General features: G+C 43.5%; 1 protein-coding gene across 1 annotated transcript in view; it reads left to right on the plus strand.

Annotated features, from left to right (window-relative positions):
- LOC311122273 (uncharacterized protein) overlaps positions 1–14,074 on the plus strand; it is a gene marked incomplete at both ends in the record, with an annotated part of 18,633 nt that extends 4,559 nt beyond the window's left edge. The window contains one exon of the mRNA XM_084196661.1: positions 13,700–14,074. Within this exon, the coding sequence (XP_084052787.1) occupies positions 13,700–14,074 (375 nt within the window). The remainder of the gene's footprint in view (positions 1–13,699) is intronic.
- Positions 14,075–20,435: the final 6,361 nt, after the last annotated feature.

Genomic DNA, 20,435 nt, shown 5'->3' on the forward strand with positions numbered 1-20,435 from the left:
AAATGGCACCTAGGGTGCACTACCCGATAGTGATCTGGTCAAAAGTAGGGCACTATATAGGGGATAGGGTGTCATCTGAGACATACAGAGTGTCTAATGAACTAGTCCACATTCAGTATTTATAATACCAAGAGGGTTGTGCAGTGCAGTCCAAATTAAAAACTATTTTTTTTTTAAACACAGGCATATGTAGAATAATACATTCAAGTAGTTAATGATATCTTCTATATGTATATATGCTGATATCTGTTTACCAGTTGTTCTCTGGAGAGTTACCCTTTCCTAATTACAAGACCATGAAAACCAAAGGAAGGCTGTTTAGAAAGAAGAAAGCCTTGTTGTGGTTAGACATTCTTATTGTCTTTGTAGGCCAAGTCAAATTGAATCCGGTAGGCCAAGTCAAATTGAATCCGGTAGGCCAAGTCAAATTGAATCCGGTAGGCCAAGTCAAATTGAATCCGGTAGGCCAAGTCAAATTGAATCCGGTAGGCCAAGTCAAATTGAATCTGGTAGGCCAAGTCAAATTGAATCCGGTAGGCCAAGTCAAATTGAATCCGGTAGGCCAAGTCAAATTGAATCCGGTAGGCCAAGTCAAATTGAATCCGGTAGGCCAAGTCAAATTGAATCCGGTAGGCCAAGTCAAATTGAATCTGGTAGGCCAAGTCAAATTGAATCCGGTAGGCCAAGTCAAATTGAATCTGGTAGGCCAAGTCAAATTGAATCCGGTAGGCCAAGTCAAATTGAATCCGGTAGGCCAAGTCAAATTGAATCCGGTAGGCCAAGTCAAATTGAATCCGGTAGGCCAAGTCAAATTGAATCCGGTAGGCCAAGTCAAATTGAATCCGGTAGGCCAAGTCAAATTGAATCCGGTAGGCCAAGTCAAATTGAATCCGGTAGGCCAAGTCAAATTGAATCCGGTAGGCCAAGTCAAATTGAATCCGGTAGGCCAAGTCAAATTGAATCCGGTAGGCCAAGTCAAATTGAATCCGGTAGGCCAAGTCAAATTGAATCCGGTAGGCCAAATCAAATTGAATCCGGTAGGCCAAGTCAAATTGAATCCGGTAGGCCAAGTCAAATTGAATCCGGTAGGCCAAGTCAAATTGAATCCGGTAGGCCAAGTCAAATTGAATCCGGTAGGCCAAGTCAAATTGAATCCGGTAGGCCAAGTCAAATTGAATCCGGTAGGCCAAGTCAAATTGAATCCGGTAGGCCAAGTCAAATTGAATCTGGTAGGCCAAGTCAAATTGAATCTTGTAGGCCAAGTCAAATTTAATATGGTAATATCGGCTAGCCTTGGCCTTAAAGCCACACTCTGTAATTTTCCCAAGCCCATCTACAGTGCCTTTAGAAAGTGTTCACACCCCTGGACCTTTTCTACATTTGAATTTAAAATGGATTAAATTGAGATTTTTTGCTGTTGATTTACACACAATACCCTGCAATGTCCAAGTGAAATTTTTACAAATTAATAAACATTTAAAAGCTTAAATGTATTGAGTCAATAAGTATTCAACCACTTTGTTATGGCAAGCCTAAATAAGTTCAGGAGTACATTTCTTAACAAGTCACATAACTTGCATGGACTCAATCTGTGTGCAATAAAAGTGGTTAACATGATTTTTGAATGATTATCCCATCTCTGTACCCCACACATGTAATTATCTTTAAGGTCCCTCAGTCGAGTAGTGAATTTCAAGCACAGATTCAACAACAAAGACCAGGGTGGTTTTCCAATGCCTCGCAAAGAAGGGCTCCTATTGGTAGATGGGTATATATATAAAAAATAAAAAAAAGATACTGAATATCCCTTTGAGCATGGTGAAGTTATGAATTACACTTTGGATGGTGTATCAATACACTCAGTCACTACAACGATGCAGGCGTCCTTCCTAACTCAGTTGCCGGAGAGGAAGGAAACTGCTGAGGGATTTCACAATGACGCCAATGATGATTAGAGTTTAATTGTTGTGATAGGAGAAAAACTGAGGATGGATCAACAACATTGTAGTTACTCCCTAATACTAACCTATATGACAGAGTGAAAATAAGGAAGTCTGTACAGAAGAAACAATATTCCAAAACGCGCATCCTGCTTGCAATAAGGCACTAACTAACTTTTTCACCTGAATATAAAGTGTTATGTTTGGGGCAAATCCAACACATCACTGTGTACCACTCTTCATATTTTCAAGCATGGTGGTGAGTGCATCATGTTATGGATATGCTCGTCATCGGCAAGGACTAGGAGTCTTTTGTTTCTCAATAAAAATAAACAGAATAGAGCTAAGCACCGGCAAAATTCTAGAGGAAAACCTGGTTCAGTCTGCTTTCCACCAGACACTGGGAGACAAATTCACCTTTTAGCAGGATAATAAAACTCAAGGCCAAATATACACTGGAGTTGCTTACCAAGATGACATTGAATGTTCCTGAGTGGGCTAGTTACAGTTTTGACTTAAATTGGCTTGAAAATCTATAGCAAGGCTTGAAAATGTCTGTCTAGCAATGATCGTAAACCAACTTCTGTGAGCTTGAATAGTTAAAAAATAAAATAATGGGCAAATATTGTACAATCCAGGTGTCCGTTAAAGTATGTGTCCGTTAAAGTAGGTGTCCGTTAAAGTAGGGGTATTAATAATCTCCTCTGTGCCGCTCTGCAAAGTAGTGAGAAAGAGAGAGACATGGTGAAAGAGAGAGGGAGAGAGACATGGTGAAAGAGAGAGGGAGAGAGACATGGTGAAAGAGAGAGGGAGAGAGACATGGTGAAAGAGAGAGAGAGACATGGTGAAAGAGAGAGCGAGAGAGACATGGTGAAAGAGAGAGAGAGACATGGTGGAAGAGAGAGAGAGACATGGTGAAAGAGGGAGAGAGACATGGTGGAAGAGAGAGAGAGAGAGAGAGACATGGTGAAAGAGGGAGAGAGACATGGTGGAAGAGAGAGAGAGAGAGACATGGTGAAAGAGGGAGAGAGACATGGTGGAAGAGAGAGAGAGAGAGAGACATGGTGAAAGAGAGAGAGAGAGACATGGTGAAAGAGAGAGCGAGAGACATGGTGAAAGAGAGAGCGAGAGACATGGTGAAAGAGAGAGGGAGAGAGACATGGTGAAAGAGAGGGAGAGACATGGTGAAAGAGAGGGAGAGACATGGTGAAAGAGAGAGAGAGAGACATGGTGAAAGAGAGAGAGAGAGACATGGTGAAAGAGAGAGAGAGAGAGACATGGTGAAAGAGAGAGAGAGAGACATGGTGAAAGAGAGAGAGAGACATGGTGAAAGAGAGAGAGAGAGACATGGTGAAAGAGAGAGCGAGAGACATGGTGAAAGAGAGAGCGAGAGACATGGTGAAAGAGAGAGCGAGAGACATGGTGAAAGAGAGAGCGAGAGACATGGTGAAAGAGAGAGCGAGAGACATGGTGAAAGAGAGAGCGAGAGACATGGTGAAAGAGAGAGAGAGAGACATGGTGAAAGAGAGAGCGAGAGACATGGTGAAAGAGAGAGAGAGAGACATGGTGAAAGAGAGAGCGAGAGACATGGTGAAAGAGAGAGAGAGAGACATGGTGAAAGAGAGAGAGAGAGACATGGTGAAAGAGAGAGAGAGAGACATGGTGAAAGAGAGGGAGAGAGACATGGTGAAAGAGAGAGCGAGAGACATGGTGAAAGAGAGAGCGAGAGACATGGTGAAAGAGAGGGAGAGAGACATGGTGAAAGAGAGAGCGAGAGACATGGTGAAAGAGAGAGCGAGAGACATGGTGAAAGAGAGAGAGAGAGACATGGTGAAAGAGAGAGCGAGAGACATGGTGAAAGAGAGAGAGGGACATGGTGAAAGAGAGAGAGAGAGACATGGTGAAAGAGAGGGAGAGAGACATGGTGAAAGAGAGAGCGAGAGACATGGTGAAAGAGAGAGCGAGAGACATGGTGAAAGAGAGGGAGAGAGACATGGTGAAAGAGAGAGAGAGACATGGTGAAAGAGAGGGAGAGACATGGTGAAAGAGAGGGAGAGAGACATGGTGAAAGAGAGAGAGGGACATGGTGAAAGAGAGAGAGAGAGACATTGTGGAAGAGAGGGAAAATGAGAGAGAGGGGTAGATAGCGAAAGGGAGCGAGACAGCTGTAGTCGCTGCCAAAGGTGATGAATGCTTTCTGAAGGCACTGGATGACTGGATGTTTCTGTAGAGCACCATGGAGGATTAAGAGGATTAACTGAAGTTCTGAATGTTTCTGTAGAGCACCGTGATGGATTAAGAGGATTAACTGAAGTTCTGAATGTTTCTGTAGAGCACCGTGATGGATTAAGAGGATTAACTGAAGTTCTGAATGTTTCTGTAGAGCACATTGGAGGATTAAGAGGATTAACTGAAGTTCTGAATGTTTCTGTAGAGCACATTGGAGGATTAAGAGGATTAACTGAAGTTCTGAATGTTTCTGTAGAGCACCGTGATGGATTAAGAGGATTAACTGAAGTTCTGAATGTTTCTGTAGAGCACCGTGATGGATTAAGAGGATTAACTGAAGTTCTGAATGTTTCTGTAGAGCACCGTGATGGATTAAGAGGATTAACTGAAGTTCTGAATGTTTCTGTAGAGCACCGTGATGGATTAAGAGGATTAACTGAAGTTCTGAATGTTTCTGTAGAGCACATTGGAGGATTAAGAGGATTAACTGAAGTTCTGAATGTTTCTGTAGAGCACCGTGATGGATTAAGAGGATTAACTGAAGTTCTGAATGTTTCTGTAGAGCACCGTGATGGATTAAGAGGATTAACTGAAGTTCTGAATGTTTCTGTAGAGCACATTGGAGGATTAAGAGGATTAACTGAAGTTCTGAATGTTTCTGTAGAGCACCGTGATGGATTAAGAGGATTAACTGAAGTTCTGAATGTTTCTGTAGAGCACCGTGATGGATTAAGAGGTTTAACTGAAGTTCTGAATGTTTCTGTAGAGCACCGTGATGGATTAAGAGGTTTAACTGAAGTTCAGAATGTTTCTGTAGAGCACCGTGATGGATTAAGAGGTTTAACTGAAGTTCAGAATGTTTCTGTAGAGCACCGTGATGGATTAAGAGGGTTAACTGAAGTTGAGAAGAGACAGTGCTATGTATCAGTCTGTCTGGTCTCCAGTCTCAGGGGGTGGTTCATTACACAGCCATGTTATGACTGAAACCCAGTAGGACATTGATCTGTTTCAGCTCCCTAGTAAGTCCTTCCAGTAATACATATCACCACCACACACAGCCAGCTGACTGGAACAACTTATCATATTGATGTGTCATACTGTTATGAGATAAGAGGATGTTTAACCCTCCGTGGGGAAGAACACTTGCGGTAGTGAAACTAAGTCAATAAGACGTCTGCTGTGTAGGTGATTGATTAATAGCTCTTTGCGTTAAAGCAGCGGTATTAATAATCTCCTCTGTGCCGCTCTGCAAACACTCTAGCAGATACATATGGATGTGATAGTGTGTGGAGGGGGAGAGAAAGAGAGAAGGGGGGAGAGAGAACGAAATATATAAGTAGTGAGAAAGAGTGAGTGAGAGACATGGTGAAAGAGTGAGAGAGTGACATGGTGAAAGAGAGGGAGAGAGAAGCAGGGGAAGGTGTGTGTGTGTGTGTGTGTGTGTGTGTGTGTGTGTGTGTGTGTTATAAGGAATGATGAGTGTGTGTGTTATAAGGAATGATGACTGTGTGTGTGTGTGTGTGTGTGTTATAAGGAATGATGAGTGTGTGTGTGTTATAAGGAATGATGAATGTGTGTGTGTGTGTGTGTGTGTGTTATAAGGAATGATTAGTGTGTGTGTGTGTGTGTGTGTGTGTGTGTGTGTGTTATAAGGAATGATGAGTGTGTGTGTGTTATAAGGAATGATGAGTGTGTGTGTGTGTGTGTGTGTGTTATAAGGAATGATGAGTGTGTGTGCTGTATCCTGTAGTCAGTGCTGTATCCTGTAGTCAGTGCTGTATCCTGTAGTCAGTGCTGTATGCTGTAGTCAGTGCTGTATGCTGTAGTCAGTGCTGTATGCTGTAGTCAGTGCTGTATGCTGTAGTCAGTGCTGTATGCTGTAGTGAGTGCTGTATCCTGTAGTCAGTGCTGTATGCTGTAGTCAGTGCTGTATCCTGTAGTCAGTGCTGTATGCTGTAGTCAGTGCTGTATCCTGTAGTCAGTGCTGTATCCTGTAGTCAGTGCTGTATCCTGTAGTCAGTGCTGTATGCTGTAGTCAGTGCTGTATGCTGTAGTCAGTGCTGTATGCTGTAGTCAGTGCTGTATCCTGTAGTCAGTGATGTATGATGTAGTCAGTGCTGTATCCTGTAGTCAGTGCTGTATCCTGTAGTCAGTGCTGTATGCTGTAGTCAGTGCTGTATCCTGTAGTCAGTGCTGTATCCTGTAGTCAGTGCTGTATGCTGTAGTCAGTGCTGTATCCTGTAGTCAGTGCTGTATCCTGTAGTCAGTGCTGTATCCTGTAGTCAGTGCTGTATGCTGTAGTCAGTGCTGTATCCTGTAGTCAGTGCTGTATCCTGTAGTCAGTGCTGTATGCTGTAGTCAGTGCTGTATCCTGTAGTCAGTGCTGTATGCTGTAGTCAGTGCTGTATGCTGTAGTCAGTGCTGTATGCTGTAGTCAGTGCTGTATCCTGTAGTCAGTGCTGTATGCTGTAGTCAGTGCTGTATCCTGTAGTCAGTGCTGTATGCTGTAGTCAGTGCTGTATCCTGTAGTCAGTGCTGTATCCTGTAGTCAGTGCTGTATCCTGTAGTCAGTGCTGTATGCTGTAGTCAGTGCTGTATGCTGTAGTCAGTGCTGTATGCTGTAGTCAGTGCTGTATGCTGTAGTCAGTGCTGTATCCTGTAGTCAGTGATGCATGATGTAGTCAGTGCTGTATCCTGTAGTCAGTGCTGTATGCTGTAGTCAGTGCTGTATGCTGTAGTCAGTGCTGTATCCTGTAGTCAGTGCTGTATGCTGTAGTCAGTGCTGTATCCTGTAGTCAGTGCTGTATCCTGTAGTCAGTGCTGTATCCTGTAGTCAGTGCTGTATGCTGTAGTCAGTGCTGTATCCTGTAGTCAGTGCTGTATCCTGTAGTCAGTGCTGTATGCTGTAGTCAGTGCTGTATCCTGTAGTCAGTGCTGTATCCTGTAGTCAGTGCTGTATCCTGTAGTCAGTGCTGTATGCTGTAGTCAGTGCTGTATGCTGTAGTCAGTGCTGTATCCTGTAGTCAGTGCTGTATGCTGTAGTCAGTGCTGAATCCTGTAGTCAGTGCTGTATCCTGTAGTCAGTGCTGTATCCTGTAGTCAGTGCTGTATGCTGTAGTCAGTGCTGTATCCTGTAGTCAGTGCTGTATGCTGTAGTCAGTGCTGTATCCTGTAGTCAGTGCTGTATGCTGTAGTCAGTGCTGTATCCTGTAGTCAGTGCTGTATGCTGTAGTCAGTGCTGTATGCTGTAGTCAGTGCTGTATCCTGTAGTCAGTGTTGTATGCTGTAGTCAGTGCTGTATGATGTAGTCAGTGCTGTATCCTGTAGTCAGTGCTGTATGCTGTAGTCAGTGCTGTATCCTGTAGTCAGTGCTGTATCCTGTAGTCAGTGCTGTATGCTGTAGTCAGTGCTGTATCCTGTAGTCAGTGCTGTATCCTGTAGTCAGTGCTGTATGCTGTAGTCAGTGCTGTATCCTGTAGTCAGTGCTGTATCCTGTAGTCAGTGCTGTATGCTGTAGTCAGTGCTGTATGCTGTAGTCAGTGCTGTATCCTGTAGTCAGTGCTGTATCCTGTAGTCAGTGCTGTATCCTGTAGTCAGTGCTGTATGCTGTAGTCAGTGCTGTATGCTGTAGTCAGTGCTGTATCCTGTAGTCAGTGCTGTATGCTGTAGTCAGTGCTGAATCCTGTAGTCAGTGCTGTATCCTGTAGTCAGTGCTGTATCCTGTAGTCAGTGCTGTATGCTGTAGTCAGTGCTGTATCCTGTAGTCAGTGCTGTATGCTGTAGTCAGTGCTGTATCCTGTAGTCAGTGCTGTATCCTGTAGTCAGTGCTGTATGCTGTAGTCAGTGCTGTATCCTGTAGTCAGTGCTGTATGCTGTAGTCAGTGCTGTATGCTGTAGTCAGTGCTGTATCCTGTAGTCAGTGTTGTATGCTGTAGTCAGTGCTGTATGATGTAGTCAGTGCTGTATCCTGTAGTCAGTGCTGTATGCTGTAGTCAGTGCTGTATCCTGTAGTCAGTGCTGTATCCTGTAGTCAGTGCTGTATCCTGTAGTCAGTGCTGTATCCTGTAGTCAGTGCTGTATGCTGTAGTCAGTGCTGTATCCTGTAGTCAGTGCTGTATCCTGTAGTCAGTGCTGTATGCTGTAGTCAGTGCTGTATGCTGTAGTCAGTGCTGTATGCTGTAGTCAGTGATGTATCCTGTAGTCAGTGCTGTATCCTGTAGTCAGTGCTGTATGCTGTAGTCAGTGCTGTATGCTGTAGTCAGTGCTGTATGCTGTAGTCAGTGCTGTATGCTGTAGTCAGTGATGTATCCTGTAGTCAGTGCTGTATCCTGTAGTCAGTGCTGTATGCTGTAGTCAGTGCTGTATGCTGTAGTCAGTGCTGTATGCTGTAGTCAGTGCTGTATCCTGTAGTCAGTGATGTATCCTGTAGTCAGTGCTGTATGCTGTAGTCAGTGCTGTATGCTGTAGTCAGTGCTGTATCCTGTAGTCAGTGCTGTATGCTGTAGTCAGTGCTGTATGCTGTAGTCAGTGCTGTATGCTGTAGTCAGTGCTGTATCCTGTAGTCAGTGCTGTATCCTGTAGTCAGTGCTGTATGCTGTAGTCAGTGCTGTATCCTGTAGTCAGTGCTGTATCCTGTAGTCAGTGCTGTATGCTGTAGTCAGTGCTGTATCCTGTAGTCAGTGCTGTATCCTGTAGTCAGTGCTGTATCCTGTAGTCAGTGCTGTATGCTGTAGTCAGTGCTGTATGCTGTAGTCAGTGCTGTATCCTGTAGTCAGTGCTGTATCCTGTAGTCAGTGCTGTATCCTGTAGTCAGTGCTGTATCCTGTAGTCAGTGCTGTATGCTGTAGTCAGTGCTGTATCCTGTAGTCAGTGCTGTATCCTGTAGTCAGTGCTGTATCCTGTAGTCAGTGCTGTATCGGTTTGTCAGTGGTGATTTCCACTCTTACTGAGCCTCATGCAGCTCCTCCATCCAAACAGACAGAAAACCATGTACAGTGATTAGCATCCTGAACACACATACAGTGGGGAGAACAAGTATTTGATACACTGCTGATTTTGCAGGTTTTCCTACTTACAAAGCATGTAGAGGTCTGTAATTTGTATCATAGGTACACTTCAACTGTGAGAGACGGAATCTAAAACAAAAATCCAGAAAATCACATTGTATGATTTTTAAGTAATTAATTTGCATTGTATTGCATGACATAAGTATTTGATCACCTACCAACCAGTAAGAATTCCGGCTCTCACAGACCTGTTAGTTTTTATTTAAGAAGCCCTCCTGTTCTCCACTCATTACCTGTATTAACTGCACCTGTTTGAACTCGTTACCTGTATAAAAGACACCTGTCCACACACGCAATCAAACAGACTCCAACCTCTCCACAATGGCCAAGACCAGAGAGCTGTGTAAGGACATCAGGGATAAAATTGTAGACCTGCACAAGGCTGGGATGGGCTACAGGACAATAGGCAAGCAGCTTGGTGAGAAGGCAACAACTGTTGGCGCAATTATTAGAAAATGGAAGAATTTCAAGATGATGGTCAATCACCCTCGATCTGGGGCTCCATGCAAGATCTCACCTCGTGGGGCATCAATGCTAATGAGGAAGGTGAGGAATCAGCCCAGAGCTACATTGCAGGACCTGGTCAATGACCTGAAGAGAGCTGGGACCACAGTCTCAAAGAAAACCATTAGTAACACACTACACTGTCATGGATTAAAATCCTGCAGCGCACGCAAGGTCCCCCTGCTCAAGCCAGCGCATGTCCAGGCCCGTCTGAAGTTTGTCAATGACCATCTGGATGATCCAGAGGAGGAATGGGAGAAGGTCATGTGGTCTGATGAGACAAAAATAGAGCTTTTTGGTCTAAACTCCACTCGCCGTGTTTGGAGGAAGAAGAAGGATGAGTACAACCCCAAGAACACCATCCCAACCGTGAAGTATGGAAGTGGAAACATCATTCTTTGTGGATGCTTTTCTGCAAAGGGGACAGGACGACTGCACCGTATTGAGGGGAGGATGGATGGGGCCATGTATCGCGAGATCTTGGCCAACAACCTCCTTCCCTCAGTAAGAGCATTGAAGATGGGTCGTGGCTGGGTCTTCCAGCATGACAATGACCCGAAACACACAGCCAGGGCAACTAAGGAGTGGCTCCGTAAGAAGCATCTCAAGGTCCTGGAGTGGCCTAGCCAGTCTCCAGACCTGAACCCAATAGAAAATCTTTGGAGGGAGCTGAAAGTCTGTATTGCCCAGCGACAGCCCAGAAATCTGAAGGATCTGGAGAAGGTCTGTATGGAGGAGTGGGCCAAAATCCCTGCTGCAGTGTGTGCAAACCTGGTCAAGACCTACAGGAAACGTATTATCTCTGTAATTGCAAACAAAGGTTTCTGTACCAAATATTATGTTCTGCTTTTCTGATGTATCAAATACTTATGTCATGCAATAAAATGCAAATTAATTACTTAAAAATCATACAATGTGATTTTCTGGATTTTTGTTTTAGATTCTGTCTCTCACAGTTGAAGTGTACCTATGATAAAAATTACAGACCTCTACATGCTTTGTAAGTAGGAAAACCTGAAAAATCGGCAGTGTATCAAATACTTGTTCTCCCCACTGTATGTCCACACTGCACCTGTACATAGTACACAATACATTTACATTTACGTCATTTAGCAGACACTCTTATCCAGAGCGACTTACAAATTGGTGCATTCACCTTATGATAGCCAGTGGGATAACCACTTTACAATGTATTTTTTATTTATTTTTCTACTTTTTTAATTTATAGAGTACATTATCCTCTATGAGGATGTATATAAAACAAATGAAAATTACAAATGTACTCTATAAATTAAAAAAATTGAAAAAAAACAAAAAACAATACATTGTAAATTGGTTATATATATATATATATATATATATATATATATATATATATATTATTATTATTTTTTTGGGGGGGGTAAGGGGGTGGTAGAAGGATTACTTTATCCTATCCCAGGTATTCCTTAAAGAGGTGGGGTTTCAAGTGTCTCCGGAAGGTGGTGAGTGACTCGTGAGGGAGCTTGTTCCACCATTGGGGTGCCAGAGCAGCGAACAGTTTTGACTGGGCTGAGCAGGACACACACACACACACACACACACACACACACACACACACACACACACACAGGGATTTCCTTGAGTGGGCCACCTAAGCGGGTTTTTTGGGATGGAAAAACACTTTCACTTTAAACTTAAACAACTAAAACATTTAAATATATAAAGTATGTAGAAAATATAATGTACCTATATATTTTTTTATTATATAAATGATCAGTTACCCAAATAAAAACTAGACAAAAACTGAATTTAGCAGTATTGATTTTGTTATTATGTTTGACCAAAAGAACACAGCAAAATGTGTAGAATTGCAGGAAATTGACTTAAAAATACAAACATTTCTCTACACTGCCAAAATGGCATCAAATTCAGATGCGCCGACTGTCTGACCACAGTGATTGCCACACCCCCTGCAATGCCTCCTGATTCACTCCAGAGATACAGGGCATTTGGAAAGTATTCAGAGCCCTTCCCTTTTTCCAAGTTTTGTTACGTTACAGTCTTATTCTAAAATTGATTAAATAAATAAAAATCCTCATCAATCTACACACAATACCCCATAATGACAATTTATTAAAATAAAAACAAATATCTTATTTACATAAGTATTCAGACCCTTTGCTATGAGACTCGAAATTGAGCTCAGGTTCATCCTGTTTCCATTGATCATCCTTGAGATGTTTCAACAACTTGATTGGAGTCCACCTGTAGTAAATTTAGCTGATTGGACCTGATTTGGAAAGGCACACACACCTGTCTATGTAAGGTCCCACAGTTTACAGTCCATGTCAGAGCAAAAACCAAGCCATGAGGTCGAAGGAATTGTCCGTAGAGCTCCGAGACAGGATTGTGTCGAGCCACAGATCTGGGGAAGGGTAAACAAGCTACAAATGGACAGAACCAAAACAAATGATCTAATGATTCTGTCTCTTCGCAGCAAAATCTGCAGAGCTGGGAAGATCGTATCCCTCATATAAATAACATTCTATTGGTAGCTAGAATTTTGTATAATCATTTAAATAGAAAAATTCAAAGTTTTGAATATGGCGTCGTTTTGCGTATCAGTTCATAAACCATGTGCCATGGAATCGGTACGTCAAAAATCTCTTCCCAACTATTTTGCAATCTATATGGGACGGCTGTCAATCCTTTGGTCTTTAAATTAAACTGGTATACTTTTTTATTTATCACAATTTTCTTTAACCAATGATGTTCTTTAATGCGGCCGACAGACAAGTTCCTTACTTTTTTCCACTTTCCTCTTCCATTATTTTGGTAATGTTGCAATTATTTGGTTGTAATTTTGGGTAGAGGAGACATTTCCATATGTTTTTGTTAGCTGCATGTGCGACATAACTCCACCAGTCCTACCGATGATATCATTTACGAAGATTATACCTTTTATTTATTTATTTATTTTTATTAAAAAATACTGGCTTTTTATCAATTAGTATATTTGAGTTTAACCACAATATTTGTTGCATTATTTGTTCTGTCGTTTCTGGAGGATTAAATTGAAATTGCAACCAACTTTCTATGGCTTGTTTTAGAAATAGTGATATTTGGGAGATGATTTCCTTTTCAAATAACTGAAAGTGAGAGGTTGTAATCTGAATAAAGAGAAAAAGGCCGTTCTTGAACATTAGGTGAGACAATCTTACTAATTTGCTACAGAACCAGTTCGGATTTAAGTATAACTTTTGTATGACTGAAGCTTTTAGTGATAGGTCTAATGTTTTAATATTTAATCATTTCTGTCCTCTGAATTCATATTCATTATATAAATAGGCCGTTTAATTTAGTCTGGCTTGCCGTTCCAAATATTATTATTTTATTTTTTTCTCATATCATTTAAAAAACTTTTCGCTAGGCGTAGGCAAGACCATAAGCAAATAGGTAAACTGGGATAATACTAAAGAGTTAATCAGGGTGATTTTTCCACAAATAGACAGGTATTTACCTTTCCATGGTAGCAAGATATTTTCTATTTTTGCCAACTTTCTATTAAAATGTATTGAAGTGAGATCATTTATTTCCTTTGGGATATGTATTCCGAGTATATCCACATCACCATCAGACCATTTTATTGGTAAACTACATGGTAATGTAAAAATTGTATTTTTTAGTGATCCAATACATAATATAGTACATTTATCATAATTTGGTTGTAATCCAGAGAGGTTAGAAAATGTATCTAGATCCTCTATGAGGCTGTGGAGGGATTCAAGTTGTGGATTTAAAAGAAAACATAAATCATCAGCGTACAATGACACCTTTGTTTTTAAGTCCTGGATTTCTAATCCCTTGATATTATTGTTGGATCTGATTTTAATAGCTAACATTTCGATGGCCATTTGAATGGAGTCTTTCCATATATTGTGTGTGGTGATTGCTCTGTGATCTCCTCCTCCTCTCCAGTCTCTAATGGTTCTGTCCTCATCGGGGAAGAGGAGGATGAAGAGGAGATGAATCTTACATCTCCCCGTCAGGATGGCCTGAGCCCAGCCCCAGGGGAGAGCTCCACTAGGCCCAGCCCTGGACCAGCCCCAGGGGAGAGCTCCACTAGGCCCAGCCCTGGACCAGCCCCAGGGGAGAGCTCCACTAGGCCCAGCCCTGGACCAGCCCCAGGGGAGAGCTCCACTAGGCCCAGCTCTGGACCAGCCCCAGGGGAGAGCTCCACTAGGCCCAGCCTTGGACCAGCCCCAGGGGAGAGCTCCACTAGGTCCGGCTCTGGACCACAGCAGGCCCAGCCACAGTACCACCACACCAAGTCCTCCAAGAGCATGGACCTGGGTAAGACATTTACTGAATACTCTGGTACACACTTCTCCCATCTGGTACACACTTCTCCCATCTGGTACACACTTCTCCCATCTGGTACACACTTCTCCCATCTCGTAAAGCCCTCAAACTCAACTCTGGACCTTGAAGCCAATTCCACTGCTTTTTTAAATTGTTCCCCTCTAATCAGGGACTGATTTACACCTGGGACACCAGGTGGGTGCAATTAATGATCAGTTAGAAGAGAAAACCAGCAGGCCTCGGACCTGGTAGGGTAACAGTTGAATACCCCTGGTATAGTAACCAGCAGGCCCCGGACCTGGTAGGGTAACAGTTGAATAACCCTGGTATAGTAACCAGCAGGCTCTGACCTCGTAGGGTAACAGTTGAATACCCCTGGTATAGTAACCAGCAGGCCCCGGATCTCGTAGGGTAACAGTTGAATAACCCTGGTATAGTAACCAGCAGGCTCCGGATCTCGTAGGGTAACAGTTGAATAACCCTGGTATAGTAACCAGCAGGCCCCGGATCTCGTAGGGTAACAGTTGAATACCCCTGGTATAGTAACCAGCAGGCCCCGGATCTCGTAGGGTAACAGTTGAATAACCCTGGTATAGTAACCAGCAGGCTCCGGATCTCGTAGGGTAACAGTTGAATACCCCTGGTATAGTAACCAGCAGGCTCCGGATCTCGTAGGGTAACAGTTGAATACCCCTGGTATAGTAACCAGCAGGCTCCGGATCTCGTAGGGTAACAGTTGAATAACCCTGGTATAGTAACCAGCAGGCTCCGGTTCTCGTAGGGTAACAGTTGAATAACCCTGGTATAGTAACCAGCAGGCTCCGGATCTCGTAGGGTAACAGTTGAATACCCCTGGTATAGTAACCAGCAGGCTCCGGATCTCGTAGGGTAACAGTTGAATAACCCTGGTATAGTAACCAGCAGGCTCCGGATCTCGTAGGGTAACAGTTGAATAACCCTGGTATAGTAACCAGCAGGCCCCGGATCTCGTAGGGTAACAGTTGAATAACCCTGGTATAGTAACCAGCAGGCTCCGGATCTCGTAGGGTAACAGTTGAATAACCCTGGTATAGTAACCAGCAGGCTCCGGATCTCGTAGGGTAACAGTTGAATAACCCTGGTATAGTAACCAGCAGGCTCCGGATCTCGTAGGGTAACAGTTGAATAACCCTGGTATAGTAACCAGCAGGCTCCGGATCTCATAGGGTAACAGTTGAATAACCCTGGTATCTATCACTCAACATCACACGACCTCTACCCCTCCTCCCATCCCACATTGTAACTCTTTCTCTGCATTACACACACTCTCTCTCTCTCTCTCTCTCTCTTATTTCTCTCTCTCTCTCTCTCCATCACACACTACCACTTATACTACATCTCTTTATTACATGCACCTCCTTCCATCTCTCTCTCTGTCCATACAAAATCAGTGTGGGAACAAAGAGACAGCATCTCTCTTAGATGTAATGTCCCCTGTATAGAGGACCTGCGTGGTTCTGGTACCAGTTCCGACCGACATTTTCGCTTAGAAATCGATCTATGGACACCGTAGATCGAAATGGCTCGCGTTGAGCGGTAGCCCTGGTTCTCACGGACACATGAGTGTATCTCTTCCGCCTGTGGGACCTAGGTTGTGAAATCTGATACCACTTGAAGCTGGGATGACCCTCCTACCATTTTATTCACACTTTTGACTGTTCATCAAAAAATATGCACATTTTCTCTAACATTAAACATGCAAATATGTCATTTACAGTTATAAGAAAGGTGAAATCATATAGTTAGTTGTTTTATAATTTGATTATACTATATTTAGAAAGCATATAAGTCATTTCAAGCCTTATTCATACAGTTTGGTTGAATAGGAAATACATCATAAAATATTTCATATTTTCATATTTAATCAGCATTATTACTCTGTACTTGAGCTTGTGTCCTCAAAAGTTTGAACAGTGAGAGACAGAATAACAACAAAAAAATCCTCAAAAAACGCATGTCAAAAATGTTATTAATTGATTTGCATTTTAATGAGGGAAATACGTATTTGACCCCCTCTCAATCAGAAAGATTTCTGGCTCCCAGGTGTCTTTTATACAGGTAATGAGCTGAGATTAGAAGCACACTCTTAAAGGGAGTGCTCCTAATCTCAGCTTGTTACCTGTATAAAAGACACCTGTCCACAGAAGCAATCAATCAATCAGATTCCAAACTCTCCACCATGGCCAAGACCAAAGAGCTCTCCAAGGATGTCAGGGACAAGATTGTAGACCTACACAAGCCTGTAATGGGCTACAAGACCATCACCAAGCAGCTTGGTGAGAAGGTGACAACAGTTGGTGCGATTATTCGCAAATGGAAGAAACACAAAAGAACTGTCAATCTCCCTCAGCCTGGGGCTCCATGCAAGATCTCACCTCGTGGAGTTGCAATGATCATGAGAACGGTGAGGAATCAGCCCAGAACTACACAGGAGGATCTTGTCAATGATCTCAAGGCAGCTGGAACCATAGTCACCAAGAAAACAATTGGTAACACACTACGCCGTGAAGGACTGAAATCCTGCAGCGCCCGCAAGGTCCCCCTGCTCAGGAAAGCACATACACAGGCCCATCTGAAGTTTGCAAATGAACATCTGAATGATTCAGAGGAGAACTGGGTGAAAGTGTTGTGGTCAGATGAGACCAAAATCGAGCTCTTTGGCATCAACTCAACTCGCCGTGTTTGGAGGAGGAGGAATGCTGCCTATGACCCCAAGAACACCATCCCCACCGTCAAACATGGAGGTGGAAACATTATGCTTTGGGGGTGTTTTTCTGCTAAGGGGACAGGACAACTTCACCGCATCAAAGGGACGATGGAAGGGGCCATGTACCGTCAAATCTTGCTTGAGAACCTCCTTCCCTCAGCCAGGGCATTGAAAATGGGTCGTGGATGGGTATTCCAGCATGACAATGACCCAAAACACACGGCCAAGGCAACAAAGGAGTGGCTCAAGAAGAGGCACATTAAGGTCCTGGAGTGGCCTAGCCAGTCTCCAGACCTTAATCCCATAGCAAATCTGTGGAGGAAGCTGAAGGTTCGAGTTGCCAAACGTCAGCTTCGAAACCTTAATGACTTGAAGAAGATCTGCAAAGAGGAGTGGGACAAAATCCCTCCTGAGATGTGTGCAAACCTGGTGGCCAACTACAAGAAACGTCTGACCTCTGTGATTGCCAACAAGGGTTTTGCCACCAAGTACTAAGTCATGTTTTGCAGAGGGGTCAAATACTTATTTCCCTCATTAAAATGCAAATCAATGTATAACATTTTTGACATGCGTTTTTCTGGATTTTGTTGTTGTTATTCTGTGTCTCACTGTTCAAATAAACCTACCATTAAAATGATAGACTGATAATTTCTTTGTCAGTGGGCAAACGTACAAAATCAGCAGGGGATCAAATACTTATTTCCCTCACTGTAGATTAGATTACATTTTAGATTACATTTAGTTATTTAAGGAACCATTGCAGATAAGGCCTCATTCCTGTGGTCCCATAATGAGATGCAGATACTGTAGATGATATCTCCATTTAGCCTTTCTGGCTATAGCTAGGCGTGCAGTATGCTGCAGCATGCTCTAGTAACAGATTGCTGTAGTGGAAATACCTCTGATAGATATACAGATCTGAGGCCTCAGGGAATGGTCAGCAGGCTGGTCAGCAGGCTGGCTATAGACTACAGCAGCGATTCCTGTCCAGCGCTTGACAGTAGTGGTCCTCTGAAAGGACAAGGTTGAGAACCACTTGACTAGAGTGCTCCAGTCTAGTGGGAAGACCTCTTATAGATTCGTAGATCTGAGGAGACCTCGGGAGGCCTGATGTGTTGACAGTGGCTTGTCAGCAGGCTGGTCAGCAGGCTGGTCTGCAGGGAGAGAATACAGATGATACAGTAAGACCCTGGTGTTTGAGGCAGGGCTGAGTGGACCCAGCAATTAAATCAATCAATTGTATTTCTAAAGCCCTTTTACATCAAACAGTCACAAAGTGCTTTACAGTAACCTGCCTGTCTGTGTTTGTTTGTATGTTGGATGTGGGGAGACACCGTCTTTCCCCCATCTCTTTGTATTTAGGGAGACACCATCTTTCCCCCATCTCTTTGTATTTAGAGAGACACCATCTTTCCCCCATCTCTTTGTATTTAGGGAGACACCATCTTTCCCCCATCTCTTTGTATTTAGGGAGACGCCATCTTTCCCCCATCTCTTTGTATTTAGGGAGACGCCATCTTTCCCCCATCTCTTTGTATTTAGGGAGACACCATCTTTCCTCCATCTCTTTGTATTTAGAGAGACACCATCTTTCCCACATCTCTTTGTATTTAGGGAGACACCATCTTTCCCCCATCTCTTTGTATTTAGGGAGACGCCATCTTTCCCCCATCTCTTTGTATTTAGGGAGACGCCATCTTTCCCCCATCTCTTTGTATTTAGGGAGACGCCATCTTTCCCCCATCTCTTTGTATTTAGGGAGACGCCATCTTTCCCCCATCTCTTTGTATTTAGAGAGACACCATCTTTCTCCCATCTCTTTGTATTTAGAGAGACACCATCTTTCCCCCATCTCTTTGTATTTAGGGAGACACCGTCTTTCCCCCATCTCTTTGTATTTAGGGAGACGCCATCTTTCCCCCATCTCTTTGTATTTAGAGAGACACCATCTTTCTCCCATCTCTTTGTATTTAGGGAGATGCCATCTTTCTCCCATCTCTTTGTATTTAGGGAGACGCCATCTTTCCCCCATCTCTTTGTATTTAGAGAGACACCATCTTTCCCCCATCTCTTTGTATTTAGGGAGACGCAATCTTTCCCCCATCTCTTTGTATTTAGGGAGACGCCATCTTTCCCCCATCTCTTTGTATTTAGGGAGACGCCATCTTTCCCCCATCTCTTTGTATTTAGGGAGACACCATCTTTCCCCCATCTCTTTGTATTTAGGGAGACGCCATCTTTCCCCCATCTCTTTGTATTTAGGGAGACGCCATCTTTCCCCCATCTCTTTGTATTTAGGGAGACGCCATCTTTCCCCCATCTCTTTGTATTTAGGGAGACGCCATCTTTCCCCCATCTCTTTGTATTTAGAGAGACACCATCTTTCCCCCATCTCTTTGTATTTAGGGAGACGCCATCTTTCCCCCATCTCTTTGTATTTAGGGAGACGCCATCTTTCCCCCATCTCTTTATATTTAGGGAGACGCCATCTTTCCCCCATCTCTTTGTATTTAGGGAGACGCCATCTTTCCCCCATCTCTTTGTATTTAGGGAGACGCCATCTTTCCCCCATCTCTTTGTATTTAGGGAGACACCATCCTTCCCCCATCTCTTTGACGCCATCTTTCCCCCATCTCTTTGTATTTAGGGAGACGCCATCTTTCCCCCATCTATTTGTATTTAGGGAGACGCCATCTTTCCCCCATCTCTTTGTATTTAGGGAGACGCCATCTTTCTCCCATCTCTTTGTATTTAGGGAGACGCCATCTTTCCCCCATCTCTTTGTATTTAGGGAGACACCATCCTTCCCCCATCTCTTTGTATTTAGGGAGACGCCATCTTTCCCCCATCTCTTTGTATTTAGGGAGACACCATCTTTCCCCCATCTCTTTGTATTTAGGGAGACGCCATCTTTCCCCCATCTCTTTGTATTTAGGGAGACGCCATCTTTCCCCCATCTCTTTGTATTTAGGGAGACGCCATCTTTCCCCCATCTCTTTGTATTTAGGTAGACGCCATCTTTCTCCCATCTCTTTGTATTTAGAGAGACACCATCTTTCCCCCATCTCTTTGTATTTAGGGAGACGCCATCTTTCCCCCATCTCTTTGTATTTAGGGAGACGCCATCTTTCCCCCATCTCTTTGTATTTAGGGAGACACCATCTTTCCCCCATCTCTTTGTATTTAGGGAGACGCCATCTTTCCCCCATCTCTTTGTATTTAGGGAGACGCCATCTTTCCCCCATCTCTTTGTATTTAGGGAGACACCATCTTTCTCCCATCTCTTTGTATTTAGAGAGACACCATCTTTCCCCCATCTCTTTGTATTTAGGGAGACGCCATCTTTCCCCCATCTCTTTGTATTTAGGGAGACACCATCTTTCCCCCATCTCTTTGTATTTAGGGAGACGCCATCTTTCCCCCATCTCTTTGTATTTAGGGAGACGCCATCTTTCCCCCATCTCTTTGTATTTAGGGAGACACCATCTTTCTCCCATCTCTTTGTATTTAGAGAGACACCATCTTTCCCCCATCTCTTTGTATTTAGGGAGACGCCATCTTTCCCCCATCTCTTTGTATTTAGGGAGACGCCATCTTTCCCCCATC

The sequence above is a fragment of the Coregonus lavaretus genome (assembly GCF_964263955.1).
Source record: "Coregonus lavaretus genome assembly, contig: HAP1_SCAFFOLD_5404, whole genome shotgun sequence".
Lineage (NCBI taxonomy): Eukaryota > Metazoa > Chordata > Actinopteri > Salmoniformes > Salmonidae > Coregonus > Coregonus lavaretus.